We start from the raw sequence: 15,254 nt of genomic DNA on the forward strand, positions 1-15,254 counted from the left end.
TATCCTGTCAGGGTTCTGGAGCATGTTTGGGCAGTGTCTGGAAGTGAAGCCTATCTCCCAGGGCTAACAAGGGCATTAGAAAATGCAGTGCTTGATTACCATTCCCACTTTACTCTTTCAGACTTTGGTTCCTCAAGGAGCAGGACTGGATTAAAGCAGTGCAGAGAACTGTAAACCTAATACGCAAATGCTTGAGCTGTGGATGTGAATACAGGAGACTGTTTTCCTGCACCTGACTTTCTCAGTTGGAGGAATTTAGAGGAGCAGTGAGCCCAGAATCTTATGTATCCCACTAAGATGTGGGACTGTTCAGATATCTTACAGCTGATGTAGCTGATGCATGGAAGTTGCATTTCAGTTTTGTCATTATGTGCTTCTTCACAGTTGTGATAAGCAAGAAATTATTTTTTTTCTTTTGCGAATAAAATCTGATATTCTTGTATGTATTTGAGTATTGAGATAAAAACCAGGGCATGCGTGGTGAACGCCTTTCTCAGGGCTGCATTACGTTATGTTCAGGTTTCATTCGTTTTGCATTTGTAAGGCTTTCTGTGGAACTAAAATAATGAGAACCTAGATTTCTGTGTATGCAAAAAAATGTATACTGAAAATTGCATATTTAAATTTCCTCTGAGGGAAAGCTTTGCGTTTGTGTCTACAGGTTTTAAGATCTATTGTTTGGTAGAATCCTGGTGGGCAGCTCAGCCTCAGGCAACTGATCGCTCACTCTCTGTCAGTGCAATGGGGAGAGAATCGAAGGGCAAAGGGAAACTTTTGCACGAACAATAAGAACTTCTGTTTGAAATATCCTGGTAGAATTTACATGAAGGTGTCATAACTGAATATCTAAATACTGGAAATTCTGAAATATTAGAGTCTGAAAAGGTGAAAGGTTCAAGGTTCATTTGCGTAAAGTTTTGTCAGGTAAAAGCAATAAATAAAGAGTTAGAAAATGACATTCATCTGCTTTTGGTGGAGTCTGGGAAATTGAGCAGAAATCTCATTGTCAGATTTAGGAAGTAATGTTGTAAATTAACAACCTTGTAGGTATGCTTTTGAGCTTTCCAGATCTACTATGGAGACAAAGTGGACTCTAAAGATATGTAGGCTTCTGTTTTCAGAGTACTCGAGCTGCTCTTTCAAAGGTACCAAACGTTATAACTGAGCAGCCACTGCAGAAAGCAGGAGAAGTGGGGAAAAGAGGAAGTAGAATGTGAGCATGTACTTCAGTACAGAGAATTAGTGGCTGACAATACCAAAGCAGTCAAGTCCACTGACAGGTGTAGGGGCAGCACTGAATTAATCTGTCACAATAGAAATGAGTTTAATCTTTAAATGACACCTCTAGATCTTTCTTGGTAAAAATACTGCTGGAAAAACTCCATCATGAACCAAGAGCTGCATCTGAGGGCAGAGGAACATGTTGAAGCTGAACCAAATCAGAGTGTAATTTCCACTGCTCCCTTTCCTGTTGAGATTATTCTCTATGTTTAAAAAAGTATGTTACCAACCCTTCAGCCTTCTACCAAGATAGAGAGAAACGGGCAAGAAAGCAAGTATTTCCTGCAGTGTGGATTTTTTTTTTTTCCTGACTTATGATCATTCTTGATTTTATTTAAAACATGTTATTGAAAGTCAATATTTTTCATTTTTGTGTTTTGCTGTTTAATTACTAAAGGATTAAAACTTCTGGAATTATTGGCAGATTTAACACATTACAAAATCCACACAAGTAGTGCTTATCCAGTACAGGTAAAGATGGTCTTAGATTGAGATTCTCTTTACCTGCTTAATTCAGAGCAAAATTAGAACCAAAGTTTCTAACTGGTTCTTTGTGCTTTAGACTATTTATAACAGAGGATTCTCCTATCTTTAAAGTGGATTCAGTCACAGTTGCATAGAAGCTTATCGGATCCAGAACAGTTATAATGCTGTGTGTGCTTTCCTGTCCAACAGCAAAGTTATGCCCGGCTCCTGAATAAGTAAACCTTAGTGAAATTGCCTGTTTTCAGAGTATACATGAGCTGTGATACTGGTAAAAAATTGCCAGATCTTGCTAAAATTTTCTTGTGTACTCCTCCTCCCAAGTTACCCAGAGAGCTGTGCATGTACAGCACTGTAATACCCCTTTAGCAAGTTGGTAACTTGTAAAATAACGTCGAAGTCTGTGCATCATGAGAGGATTCTCATTCAGACTAAGTTCCCAAGTAACATGTTCTTAGTTACCAAGAAATGTGTTTTTACAACATAGTTAATATTTGCTACTCATCAATCTGGAAGACCCAAATCTTACACTGTAAAATCCTAGCAAAATGATGCACTTTGATGCTTTAATGTTTAACAGATTTAAGGTAAGTCTTAAGATCTGCCACAGTCATAGTATCTTTGATTGTGTGAACAAACAGGTCTGTGTATGCTAGGATTTTATTGTGATAACCGTATGAAATTAAAATAAACTTTATGTGGTGAAAAATGAGATAAAATCTTTGGGGTTATTTTGTAAGACACTTGACAAAAATATTTTAACATTTCTAGTAACTACAGAGCTGGAAAGATGAGCCCTTAAAATGTTTGTTATGTTTCTCTGATTTCTAGCCTTAATGCCGGTGATTCTTGTAGGAATTCTAAGACTTGGTACTGACAGGGGTAATGCTACTGAAGGATTGTTATGGTGACTTGTGTCAGGCTGGTATGCCAGCTCTGTGGAGTAGAAGAGCAGAATTAAATTGGTGCAGGACTTAAGAATAAAAAAAATATAACTGATTATGGGCTGAAACACCACATTTAGAGTGGAAGATGATAATTCAGAAATGTTCATTCCCTCCCTGAATAGGAAGGGAAAAGCTATTACTCTTGTATTTCATCTTTAATTCCCTCAGTTTTTCTTGAGTGGTTGGCTGGACCGTAGTCATGAAACATCACTTAGTTTATAAAAACTGAAAAGTTGAACATCTAAAATTAGAAAATATCCTGTCAGATATTCTCAAATTTTGTACATGCATACATGGTTAAGTTTGAGAACTACCAAATTGTGGAAGAAATGGATATAACCATATAATTTAGGTTAAAAGACTGTATTGGTGCACTCAGTAGATAAAGGAATCCAACATTTGCCATCAAGAAAACTTAATATATGAGCCCAGTTCTGGTCCTTATGTACTTGTTCAGGAAACAGTAGAACAGTGATGGCAGAAAGAAAGATTTCTTTCTTTTAAATGGTTTTAGAACTTCTGCAATTCTTTTTATTAACACTTCTTAAAAGGAGTAGTGAGATTAAGGAAATCTACCAGATTCCAGTGTAAGAATGCTGATACTGTTTACTGATATGCTCTTATTTTCAGTGCTTCTGATTCCCATTAATATATTTGAATTTTATCAGATGGTGAACATGGATTCACATACTTCCAAATGGCTTCTTGTGGTCAAGATAATCAGATCAAGCTCTGGCTTATTTTGTTTGCAGATTTCTTAGGTGTGTATACTGATTTTTTTTCTTTTATATTCCAACATCTTAATTGGATTCGCAGCCAAACTAACCACATTTAAAGTTGTATTTTAATTGTACAGCAGGAGAGCGGCTAAGGCATGTGGCACTTTGTGACATTTGGCCCTGTAGATTTTGGTTAGTGATCCATTTATCAATAATCGCGAAAGTAAAGATTTAAAAAAAAATTCCCCTAATTCCCTCAAACTTAATGTCATGATAAACAGTTGGTTTTAATTAGGATTTTTGTCTTTTGGTAACCAGTAACATTTCTACCATGGCCTTTGAGCGGGTTGATACGTTGAAATCTCTCAATCTCTTAGGCCAGGGAGAGGTTTCCATTCATCTTTCAGTACATCTTGGCTCTTGAACAGGAGCTGGAGAAATGAAAACAGTGTTGTCTCCTGCTAGAACTGCAATGTAGATGTGTGACAGCTACATAGAGACTAGGCAGATGGCCAAAACCATCTTGAGTGTGTATTTTTTTATAATCTGTTTTATATATAAAGCTGTAAGGATGAATATATGTGTACACATTTAATTATATAAACCACTGATAAGACATGCTAAGACTACAAAGTGGGGAAGTCAGAGATGTTACAATTAAGTTGTCTCTGTGATCTTTTATCCCCTTTTTTGTAGACAGTATGTCACAGAGTCAGGTCTTTGCAGCTTTATGCTTCTAAAAGCAGCTTCCCTTACACCTTGTCGAATGTGTCCATATGTAATAATTTACTTTTTGTATTTTTAGGTGGTGAATTAAAATATAAATGCACATTGAATGGACATTCTGCCCCAGTTCTGGCTTGTGCATTTTCTTATGATGGGCAGATGTTAGTTTCAGGGTAAGCAGTATCTTTTACTTGTTTAAATTTCATGCAGATGACTGTCCAGGTTCACACTTCAGTAGTGTAAAACCGAATAGAACAGAGTTGGAGATTTCAAAATACATTTCTGATAATTAAGGAATAGTTTCGTAACCTCCAGAACTATTGAAGTGTCTTCCCAGTTGGTCTGTGTCTTGTGAGTGATTGAGTTTGAAATCTAGGGTGTTGCAGCTCAGTTCTCTTGAATGTTGTAATGAGATTAATGATTTCCTGGTTTTGGGGCATTTATGTGGCCTTTCATGTGGATACTCTAGCATATATTTAAAATACAAATCTATATTGCAATCTTACCATCTCTTTGGGACACCATGTAGGATTTCCTTCTCACTCACGCACTTTCATGAACTTTTTAGAAAGTTAAATACCTTGAGAATTTTGTCTTTGGTGGATTTAGTTGAAATTAAATATTTCTTCACTGATCCACATCCATAGTATGGCAATATAAGCCTTTTTTCTGTAAAAAGCACATGACTGAGGTAACTGTAGATCTGTGGTTTTGATGTCGGCCCTGTACAGAATAATGGTTAAGACCCAAATTAATCATGATTGATCAGTTAGAGACTAATACTATTACTAGTCTTTGTTAGAGGGTGGTAGAGGAGTTGCCAGTGTCATTGCGAGGTCACTCTATTATGTTTGAAAGACTCAGGAGGGTAGGAGTGATGGGAAGATCCCTGATGACTGGAAAGATGCAAATGTCACACCTCCAAGAAGGGCAGGGTAGAGGATCCGGGGATCTACAGGCCAGCCAGCCTAACTCCAGTCTCTGGGAAGGTTATGGAACAAATCCTTCCAGTGGGCTTGGAAGCTATTTCCCAGCACATTGTGTTTGGGGAAAGCAGCAGGAATTGAGCAGGTCAAACAGCCTGATCAAAGTGAGTGCCTACTGTGGTGAGAAGGCTTTTGACATGGTCTTCCAATGTAGTCTTATAGCCAGTTGAGGGAGAATAGAGATCAGAAAACTGGATCATAAGTTGTGTGGAAAAATGATGGGACTGTCAGGCTCAAACAGTTATTGGTGATCAGCAGCACGGAGATAAACTGGCAGCTTGTTACTACTGGCTTTTCTCAGGGATTGAGCTATTGAAAGAGGAAATTATGAACTGGGTAGGTATAATAATTTATGATTTTATGAATATTAATGACTGTATACTTCTGCATTTCATATGAAAAGTGCTTAATCACTTCTAAACTGTCTAAATGGCAACTGGAAATAACAAAAAAAATTATTCAACTCTCAAGTTTTTAACGAAGACTTTCTAAACTCAAGTGGAAAAACTGATGTCTTGCAAAGGAAAAAGGAAAGACTACAGTAGCCGGCAAATAAAACTATACAAACCCCGGGAAACAGCAGCTTGCCTTGACGTTTAGCTTTGCATTCTTTTCAAGGGAATATTTTTCAGAATTTTAAGGTCATTATGAATGTTTGTGATCTATTTTATTTTCCATTAGATGGATTATTGTTCTTGCTTATATTGTTATAAGTGAAATGTCTTATCCATAAAGTCTTTCAGGAAACACTGCTGTCATGGTGCATAACTATGCAATTTGTATTTAATGAGATATTTTATGTTTCGATTGCATTGCACCACTCTATGTATGGCACTGCACTACTTCCTCTAGTTTGCTTTGCAAATGAAAAGGTTTCAAAAATAATTAGAAAGTGCTGAGAGTAGGTCATGGATAGCCAGATTCTGTGCATCTGCTTTACAGATACTGCTTGCAAAGATATAAAGTAGATATGGTACAGACAGAGGGGAGCAGTGGAGTGGGGGCCAGTTTGCATAAGCACTGTGCAAATCCTCTACATCAGAAATTGTCATGGAAGTGCAGAGTTTTCATATTTACTGTTTTTTACGTTATGCTGGAGTTACAGCTAATCAGTGGTGGTGTTTTAAGGTGGGCATTGGTGGGGAGGATTTAGATATCCAAGCTTTCCATAAAGGGGAGTTAAGAAATCTGTTTGCTCTTATTTTGCTTGTGGAAAAGGTTTTTTCTTGCTTCTCTTACTTAAAAATTGTTTCCCTTTTCCTCTCTGCATCATTGTAATGTCACTGTGGTTTGCTTTTTTTTTAAAGGTCTGTGGACAAGTGTGTCATAATATATGAAACTGTAAGTATAGCATACTGCAAGATCATTCACTGGATTCTTGTCTTTAAATTATCAGCACTGCTTCTGCAGTGTCTTATCAACATAAAGAAATACTAAAGACTAAAAACTATATAAACCCAAAATATTTACTGTGCATCTGAGGGGAGTGGGGAAGGAATTTGAGGAAAAATGTCTCTTGCATCGAAAGAAGTGGTGGAGCTGGTCTGACAAAGAAGGGGAAGAGCTGTTTTGGTAGGAGGCTTGCCAGGCTGGTCAGGAAAGCTTTAAACTAGATGTGTTGGGGGAGGGGAGCATTGATCCATCCCAACATTCCTGGTCAGTTGCCAGCACCTGTAATAAGTGCTTGGAGCGATGTAGAGATGTTCCAGCTGCCCCAGCCATTGAGTCGGCTTCATTTGGAGCTCGGCTAAGGTGCCTCTATACAAACGCCCGTAGTATGGGGAACAAGCAAGAGGAATTAGAGATGTGTGCAAGGCTACGGGAATATGATGTCATTGGTATCACAGAAACATGGTGGGATGGCTCCTATGACTGGAATGTTGGAATGGAAGGTTACAGGCTGTTTAGAAAAGACAGGCCAGGCAGACGGGGAGGGGGCGTTGCTATCTATGTCAGTGATAGGCTAGAGAGTATGGAACTCTGTCTGGGGACGGGTGATGAGGTAACAGAGTGTTTGTGGGTCAGGATCAAAGGGAAAACAGCAACAGGGGACATTACGGTGGGGATCTGTTACAGGCCGCCTGATCAAGAGGACTCTGTGGATGAAGCGCTCTACAGACAGATAGGAGCAGCCTCACGCTCGCAGGCCCTGGTCCTCATGGGGGACTTCAACCATCCTGACATCTGTTGGAGGGACGGTACGGCCCGGCACAAGCAATCCAGGAGGTTCCTCGATTGTGTGGAAGACAACTTCCTCTTTCAAGCAGTAGAGGAGCCGACGAGGAGAGGTGCCATGCTGGACCTTGTGCTCACCAACAGGGAGGGACTGGTTGGAAATGTAACGCTCCAGGGCAGCCTTGGCTCTAGTGATCACGAGATGGTTGAGTTTGAGATCCTCAGGACGGTGAGAAGAGCGTGCAGCAAGCTCACTGCCCTGGACTTCAAGAAAGCAGACTTTGGCCTCTTCAGGAACCTCCTTAGTAAGGTTTCATGGGATACAGTCCTAGAGGGCAGGGGGGCCCAAGACTGCTGGTTGGTATTCAAGGATCACCTGCTACGTGCTCAAGAGTGTTGCATCCCGACTAGAAGAAAGTGCAGCAGGAGGGCCAGGAGACCTCCATGGATGGACAAGGAGCTGCTGAGGAAACTTAGAGGGAAAAAAGAAGCTTATAGAAGGTGGAAGCGAGGACAGGCGGCCTGGGAAGAATACAGGAACATTGCCCAGGAAGCTAGGGACCAGGTTAGGAAAGCTAAGGCCCAGCTAGAATTAAGTTTGGCAAGGGATGTAAAAGATAACAGGAAAGGATTCTATAGATATGTAGCAAATAAAAGACAGGCTAGGGACAATGTAGGCCCTCTCCAGAAGCTATCAGGAGAACTGGCTACCATGGATTTGGAGAAGGCTGAGGTTCTTAATGACTTCTTTGCCTCAGTCTTCACCAGCAAATGCTCTGACCACACAACCCAAGTCTTGGAAAGCAAATGCAGGGACTGTGAGAACGAAGACCTTAGGCCCACTGTAGGAGAGGATCAGGTTCGAGACCATCTTAAGAACCTGAACGTGCACAAGTCCATGGGACCTGATGAAATCCATCCACGGGTCCTGAAGGAGCTGGCGAATGAAGTTGCTAAGCCACTGTCCATCATATTCGAAAAATCCTGGCAGTCAGGTGAAGTTCCCGATGACTGGAAGAAGGGTAATATAACCCCCATTTTCAAGAAGGGGAAGGTGGAAGACCCGGGGAACTACAGACCAGTCAGTCTCACCTCTGTGCCTGGCAAAATCTTGGAACAGTTTCTCCTGGAAAACATGCTAAGGCACATGAAAAACAACGAGGTGGTTGGTGACAGCCAACATGGCTTCACTAAGGGGAAATCCTGCCTGACCAATTTGGTGGCCTTCTATGATGGAGCCACGGAACTGATGGACAGCGGCAGAGCAGTTGATGTCATCTACCTGGACTTGTGCAAAGCATTCGACACTGTCCCACATGACATCCTTGTCTCTAAATTGGAGAGACATCAATTTGATAGATGGACCACTCGGTGGATAAAAAACTGGCTCGATGGCCACACGCAAAGAGTTGTGGTAAATGGCTCGATGTCCAGTTGGAAACCTGTAACGAGTGGTGTCCCTCAGGGATCGGTGTTGGGACCGGTCCTGTTCAACATCTTTGTCGGTGACATGGACAGTGGGATTGAGTGCGCCCTCAGCAAGTTTGCCGATGACACCAAGCTGTGTGGTTCGGTTGATACGCTGGAGGGAAGGGTTGCCATCCAGAGGGACCTTGACACGCTTGTGAGGTGGGCCGATGCCAACCTTATGAAGTTTAACCAAGGCAAGTGCAAGGTCCTACATCTGGGTCGGGGCAACCCCAGGCACTGCTACAGGCTGGGCAGAGAAGAGATTCAGAGCAGCCCTGCAGAAAAGGACTTGGGGGTGTTGGTTGACGAGAAGCTTAACATGAGCCGGCAGTGTGCGCTTGCAGCCCAGAAAGCCAACCGTATCCTGGGCTGCATCAAAAGAAGCGTGGCCAGCAGGTCGAAGGAGGTGATCCTGCCCCTCTACTCTGCTCTTGTGAGACCCCACTTGGAGTACTGCATACAGTTCTGGTGTCCTCAACATAAAAAGGACATGGAGCTGTTGGAGCGAGTCCAGAGGAGGGCCACGAGGATGATAAGAGGGCTGGAGCACCTCCCATATGAAGACAGGCTGAGAAAGTTGGGGCTGTTCAGCCTGGAGAAGAGAAGGCTGCGTGGTGACCTCATAGCAGCCTTCCAGTATCTGAAGGGGGTCTACAAGGATGCTGGGGAGGGACTCTTCCTTAGGGACTGTAGTGGTAGGACAAGGGGTAATGGGTTCAAACTTAAACAGAGGAAGTTTAGATTAGATATAAGGAAGAAGTTCTTTACAGTGAGGGTGGTGAAGCACTGGAATGGGTTGCCCAGGGAGGTTGTGGATGCTCCATCCCTGGCGGTGTTCAAGGCCAGGTTGGACAGAGCCTTGAACCACATGGTTTAGGGCAAGGTGTCCCTGCCCATGCCAGGGGGGTTGGAACTAGATGATCTTAAGGTCCTTTCCAACCCTTACGATTCTATGATTCTATGATTCTATAAGCGTGACCAGCAGGTCAAAGGAGGTGATCGTGCCCCTCTACTCTGCTCTCGTGAGACCTCACTTGGAGTATTGTGTGCAGTTCTGGTGTCCTCAACATAAAAAGGACATGGAGCTGTTGGAGCAAGTCCAGAGGAGGGCCACGAGGATGATCAGGGGGCTGGAGCACCTCCCGTATGAAGACAGGCTGAGAGAGTTGGGGCTGTTCAGCCTGGAGAAGAGAAGGCTGCGTGGAGACCTCATAGCAGCCTTCCAGTACCTGAAGGGGGCCTATAAGGATGCTGGGGAGGGACTCTTCACTAGGGACTGTAGTGGTAGGACAAGGGATAATGGGTTCAAACTTAAACAGGGGAAGTTTAGATTAGATATAAGGAAGAAATTCTTTACTGTGAGGGTGATGAGGCACTAGAATGGGTTGCCCAAGGAAGTTGTGAATGCTCCATCCATGGCAGTGTTCAAGGCCAGGTTGGATGGAGTCTTGGGTGACATGGTTTAGTGTGAGGTGTCCCTGCCCATGGCAGGGGGTTGGAACTAGATAATCTTAAGGTCCTTTCCAACCCAAACCAGTCTGTGATTCTGCTATTTCTTTGAGAGGTTTGTTATTTCTCTACAGTAGAGTATTAGTCAGTACTCTGTTGGATTCCATACTTACATGTTATCTTCATACTGAAGTAGAGGATTTTTTGTGATCCTAACTTTATCTTGGCTTCCAAAGCAAGAAGAACTGTAGCTTTGGACATAAAATCGGGAATGGTGATCATATGAATTCTTTAGTTCATTATATATAAAGTGCATATAAACAATAAGTGTAATAAATCAGGAAATTTTTTATGACATATACTATGTCTTTAAAGCATATTGTTTAAGCATTTTCTATAATACAGTTATTACATACTTCATGGTTCACCCCTAGGTGCTATTTACCTTTAGTACTTTAAGTACTTAGTACTTAAGTACTTTGGAATTAAAAATAATAATTTTGCTGAAAACGGAGGATGAACAAATTTTAAGCTTCTCCAGGTTGCTCTGCACATACAATTGTACTGATGAAATATTTCAATTAAAGTTTTTCATCCAAATCTCTAATTTGATACCATCCCAATACTGTGGGAGGGAGAGAGATTTCAATGTAAAATAGGGCATTTTCCCCATGATGGATGGCTCAAAAAACTGGAATGCTGACCAATCAATTAGTGATTCAGAATAACTTTGCTCTTCACCTTTCCAGTCATCTGCACTTTTCCAATCATCTTTCCAAGCATCTTTTCATAAGAAGGAAAATCTTTCAAATCATAAGTAAAGCTGGGTGGAAATTCAGAAATTTGCGGTTTAGTAGCATCTAGTGGACAAATCGAGGAAGCGCAGGGGTGATTAATGACTGGCCCAACTGAAGGATTGTAGCATGAAGTCTGTTTGAATTTCAGTTACCTCTTCACTTTTGATCATTTCTAATCCTAGATTTGTAGAAAAAGTGTTTTTATGCACATGAGCAACCAGCCAGTGTGGATGTAAATAATTCAGTTGGTATTTCTGGCGTTGGTACGCTGGAAGTCCCATGTTGGCTGATTGTTGGAGGATAGCAGTGTTCCCAGGAATTGCACAGGGGGCTTCAAGCAGGAAATTGAAATTCCATTTCTGACTCTGCTGCTCATAGTTTTGGCAAGGTTGTGTGGCTTCTCTGAAGGTAGCTTCTGTTACCTTCCAAGAAGCAATATTATTCCTTATTTTGAAATAAAATATGCAAATGAATAAACATTCTTTTTATTCTTTAAGATTTAAAATCACAAATGTTCTTTTACAGAGTACTGGCAATACCCTTCATACTTTGTCTCAGCATACCAGGTAAGAATTCAGTATGATTATTCTGTTTTACTGTTAATAAATAAAAGAAATTGAATTCTTTTCTTGTGAATTTTCACAGATTTATTTTTATTTGTAGATATGTTACAACTTGTGCTTTTGCACCTTATAGTCCCTTACTTGCCACAGGTTCAATGGACAAAACTGTGAACATATGGCAGTTTGACCTTCAGCAACCCTGTGCAGGTTAGTGTGAAGTATCTGTAATCATTTCTTTAAATTTAAAGCATGGTATTGGTGAATGTCTTCTGAAGATGCAAAAACCCCACCTTTTCTTACATGCAATTAATGTGTAATCTCAGGAGTATGTGCGCATTATCTGACTTTTCTCTGAATTGATCTTACTAATGTCCTACAGAGGTATTATGTTTTTTTTAAGAAAAGATGTACTGGAAGTATTTTATTAATCTGCTGTATCTTCTTTAATGATATTCACCATTTCTTACATTTCTTACTCTTCAGACAGCATTTAAGAGATGAACATTATTCCCAGAGTGCTGAAAGACTTTTTGGACAAGTATCATTGACAATGAGTTAAAGAGAAAATATGCTAATTTCAAGCATAACTATCAAAAAGAAATACAGCTTACCAGTTGTTACAGGTGAAAATACCAAGGATAATGAATGTTACAAATCTATCAGCACCTAAAGTATGTGGAACAAAGGTACCTAGACCTTTGTTCAAAGCACAGGAATAAGTCTGGACTTTGGTCTGCTTTTCTAAAGAGGTGTCAAAGTTGGTTTCAGTGTCTGCTGATGCTTTTGTCTTCTAGTTCAGTTCAAACTTGATGAAAGTGTGGCCATCTGAGAGGTTGAATTCCTCTAAATTTTGAAAATTGATAGATAAAAGACAAACCAAAATTATTGTTTCTCCCAGAAGTTATGTCTAAAGGCATTACTTTTAGGAATGTATAGTACTGAGAATGCTTGAAAAACAGTGTTCATTGCTGCCATTGTTCTTAGAACTGTTTTGGGTTTTTTCCCCACTTGTTGTTTTTTGGGGGGGCATGGGAGCTGTGGAATGGTGGTGTTTGGAGTTTTTTAACTATCTTTTTCCTTTCCAAAGGAAGTACGGTAGAAAGTGCATCTAAGGTGGCTGTTGAGGACTGGTCAGAGGATGATGTTTCAGCCTGGCTTTGTGCACAAGACTTAGCAGACTTTGTTGGGCTTTTCAAAATGAACAACATTGATGGCAAGGAACTACTGAATCTTACCAAAGAAAGTCTGACTGATGAATTAAAAATTGGTAAGAGTACAGGAATGAAAATAGTTTTAAATCTTCAGTGTGTGTGTGAAATGTTGGAATGAAATGTTGGTTTTCCTGTCAGTTTGTGAAAGTGCCATGTTTATAATACCATGTGGTTGGCTACCTAGAATTTAGCAGTGACATTCATAAGTGTACTGTTACCATAATAGAAGCACGCAAGGTATGTTTTAGTTTTTACTACTTTTGCTGACATTTAGTAAGGATTGAGCAAAGCTTGCCTTTGTGAGCAAATGTGAGCTAATGTGAGCAAAGACACATTATAAAGCCTTAGGTGTCCTAGTTAGTACATTGTCCTGTCATTTTATTGCAAAACTGTGATTACATTTTAAAATGAGTTACAAGGAAGTGCTGTATTACTAGTGATTCCACAGCAGGAATTCTGAGATAAGAAATTTAAAGAGGGTGAACTACACTGGAACTTTCTCAATGTTAGTTCTCTACTCATTTTGATTGCTAGGTTTAGGCATAAATTGGGTGCTGTATGTTTGCCAAAGTGAGATGAAGTATAGCAAAAAGCTGAATGAGTTAAGAAACCTTTTAAAAAGCACAATTTTACTTCTAGAAGTTAGTATTCTTCATTGTAGGAAGACCGCTCCCTTCCATTTTTGTTTTGTGTGTGTGTGTGTGGTACTGGTCTGTATCAGATCATAGGATTGCTGTGTATCTGCTAGCTTTTTTGAATTCTAGAAATCAACGGACATGCTGGGAATCTTTCAGGAATTGTCATCTACAAAAGACACTTGACTTCATCAGTTTCTGCAAGCATTTTCTTTAACATTAGAGTAGCCTAAAACTGTGTTGCAGCAATCACCAGCTGAGGCTAATCAAATAATGCTGACTAGAAAGTCATGTGAGAATTGAATGCAGTGTGACCAATGATGAGAACTGAGTTGCTGAATACAGCATTCTCTGTGGGGAAAAAAATCAACAAAAGCACGTGTTGCCTGATAGATTTGTAATGATGCTATCAAGAACAATTCAACCTCAAATAAGAAAACAAAATCTGAGTTGTAGGAGCCTATTGTAAGGCAAGCTATAAGATGCAAAGGATGGATGTGGCTTTAGGCAGAGCACATCTAGAATATGGGCTGATTATAGGAAGCTGTTGCTTTATGGCTCTTTCATTTGCTGTAAAAGGATGCAGTGAGGATTGATTCTACATATGAGCTGAAGTAGCTTCAGTATGTTCTTTCCTATTATGAAGTAAAATGCTCACTGCTCAGTCTCTGTTCTCAAGACTTTGGTCTTTTGCCATGCTTTTTTTCAGTAGGTGCTTTAACACCCATCATAGGATTATAGGATAAGGAGTTGGATTTTCACAGGTATCAGGCAGCTGTAAGGAGTTCTGACTGAAATTATTTACTGTCTCAATAAACAGGAGCTACTCCACAAATATGAACCAGCATATATGCAATGTGAAGCAATGAGTTCCACTCTCGTAGAATCCTAGAATGGTTTGGGTTGGAAAGGACCTTAAAGACCCGTCCAGCCTGGCCTTTGAACACTGCCAGGGATGGGGCAGCCGCAGCTTCTTTGGACAACCTGTGCCAGGGCCTCACTACCCTCACAGTGAGGAATAACTCCCTAATATCTAATCTAAATCTTCCCTCCTTCAGCTTTAAGCCATCTGCCCTTGTTCTGTCACTGCATGCCCTTGTAAAAAGCCCCTCTCCAGGTTTCTTGTAGCCTCCCTTAGGGTACTGGAAGGCTGCTGTAAGGTCTTGTCCCCAGAGCCTTCTCTTTTCCAGGCTGCACAACCCGAGCTGTCTCAGCCTGTCTCCATAGGAGAGGTTGCTTAACCCTTGGAGTATCATCGTGGCCTCCGCTGGACTTGCTCCAACAGTTCCACATTCTTCTTATGTTGGGGGCCCCAGAGCTGGATGCAGCACTGCAGGTGGGGTCTCAAAAGAGTGGAGTAAACCTCCTTTGAGGTGGTTAATTAATGGTTATATGAAAGGTGTTTTTAAAACAAAATAATGAAATATACTGGCCAAAGGCGCCAAATCATTCAAATCAATCAGTTCTGAAGTGGTAAATGCTTGTGATTCTGCTTCTGCATATCATTCTACAACTATAATTGGCACAGAATAGAAATTACAGCCTGATAAATATTTGAGTTGAAGAATTGCTCTCTGTCTGCCATGGCTCAAGCATTTACAAAATAGGTAGGAGAATACTATCTGCCTGAAACTTACATGCTTTTTGGTGCTATTTATATTCCAGTTTAACTAAATTTTGAATGACCATGTCCTTTTTCTCCTTGATAACCTGTTTCCTTTGCTCTAAAAATGCAACATTTACCAGTTCCCTAAGATCTTGCCAAAGAGCTCATGAGTTTTTTTATAGTCTTTGCAAAGGGAGGTTTTTTAG

The 15,254-nt window shown here is 40.6% G+C and overlaps 1 protein-coding gene across 5 annotated transcripts in view; it reads left to right on the plus strand.

The window, feature by feature from the left end:
- The window catches only part of WDSUB1 (WD repeat, sterile alpha motif and U-box domain containing 1), a 29,948-nt gene that overhangs the window by 7,830 nt on the left and 6,864 nt on the right, over positions 1-15,254 (plus strand). For all 5 annotated transcript variants that reach the window (XM_030487621.1, XM_030487625.2, XM_030487624.1 and 2 more), the window contains 6 exons: positions 3,380-3,472; positions 4,236-4,329; positions 6,450-6,483; positions 11,559-11,599; positions 11,697-11,803; positions 12,684-12,863. In XM_030487621.1, the coding sequence (XP_030343481.1) occupies positions 3,380-3,472; positions 4,236-4,329; positions 6,450-6,483; positions 11,559-11,599; positions 11,697-11,803; positions 12,684-12,863 (549 nt within the window). The remainder of the gene's footprint in view (positions 1-3,379; positions 3,473-4,235; positions 4,330-6,449; positions 6,484-11,558; positions 11,600-11,696; positions 11,804-12,683; positions 12,864-15,254) is intronic.

Source organism: Strigops habroptila, chromosome 5 (assembly GCF_004027225.2).
Source record: "Strigops habroptila isolate Jane chromosome 5, bStrHab1.2.pri, whole genome shotgun sequence".
In the NCBI taxonomy this organism is placed as follows: domain Eukaryota; kingdom Metazoa; phylum Chordata; class Aves; order Psittaciformes; family Psittacidae; genus Strigops; species Strigops habroptila.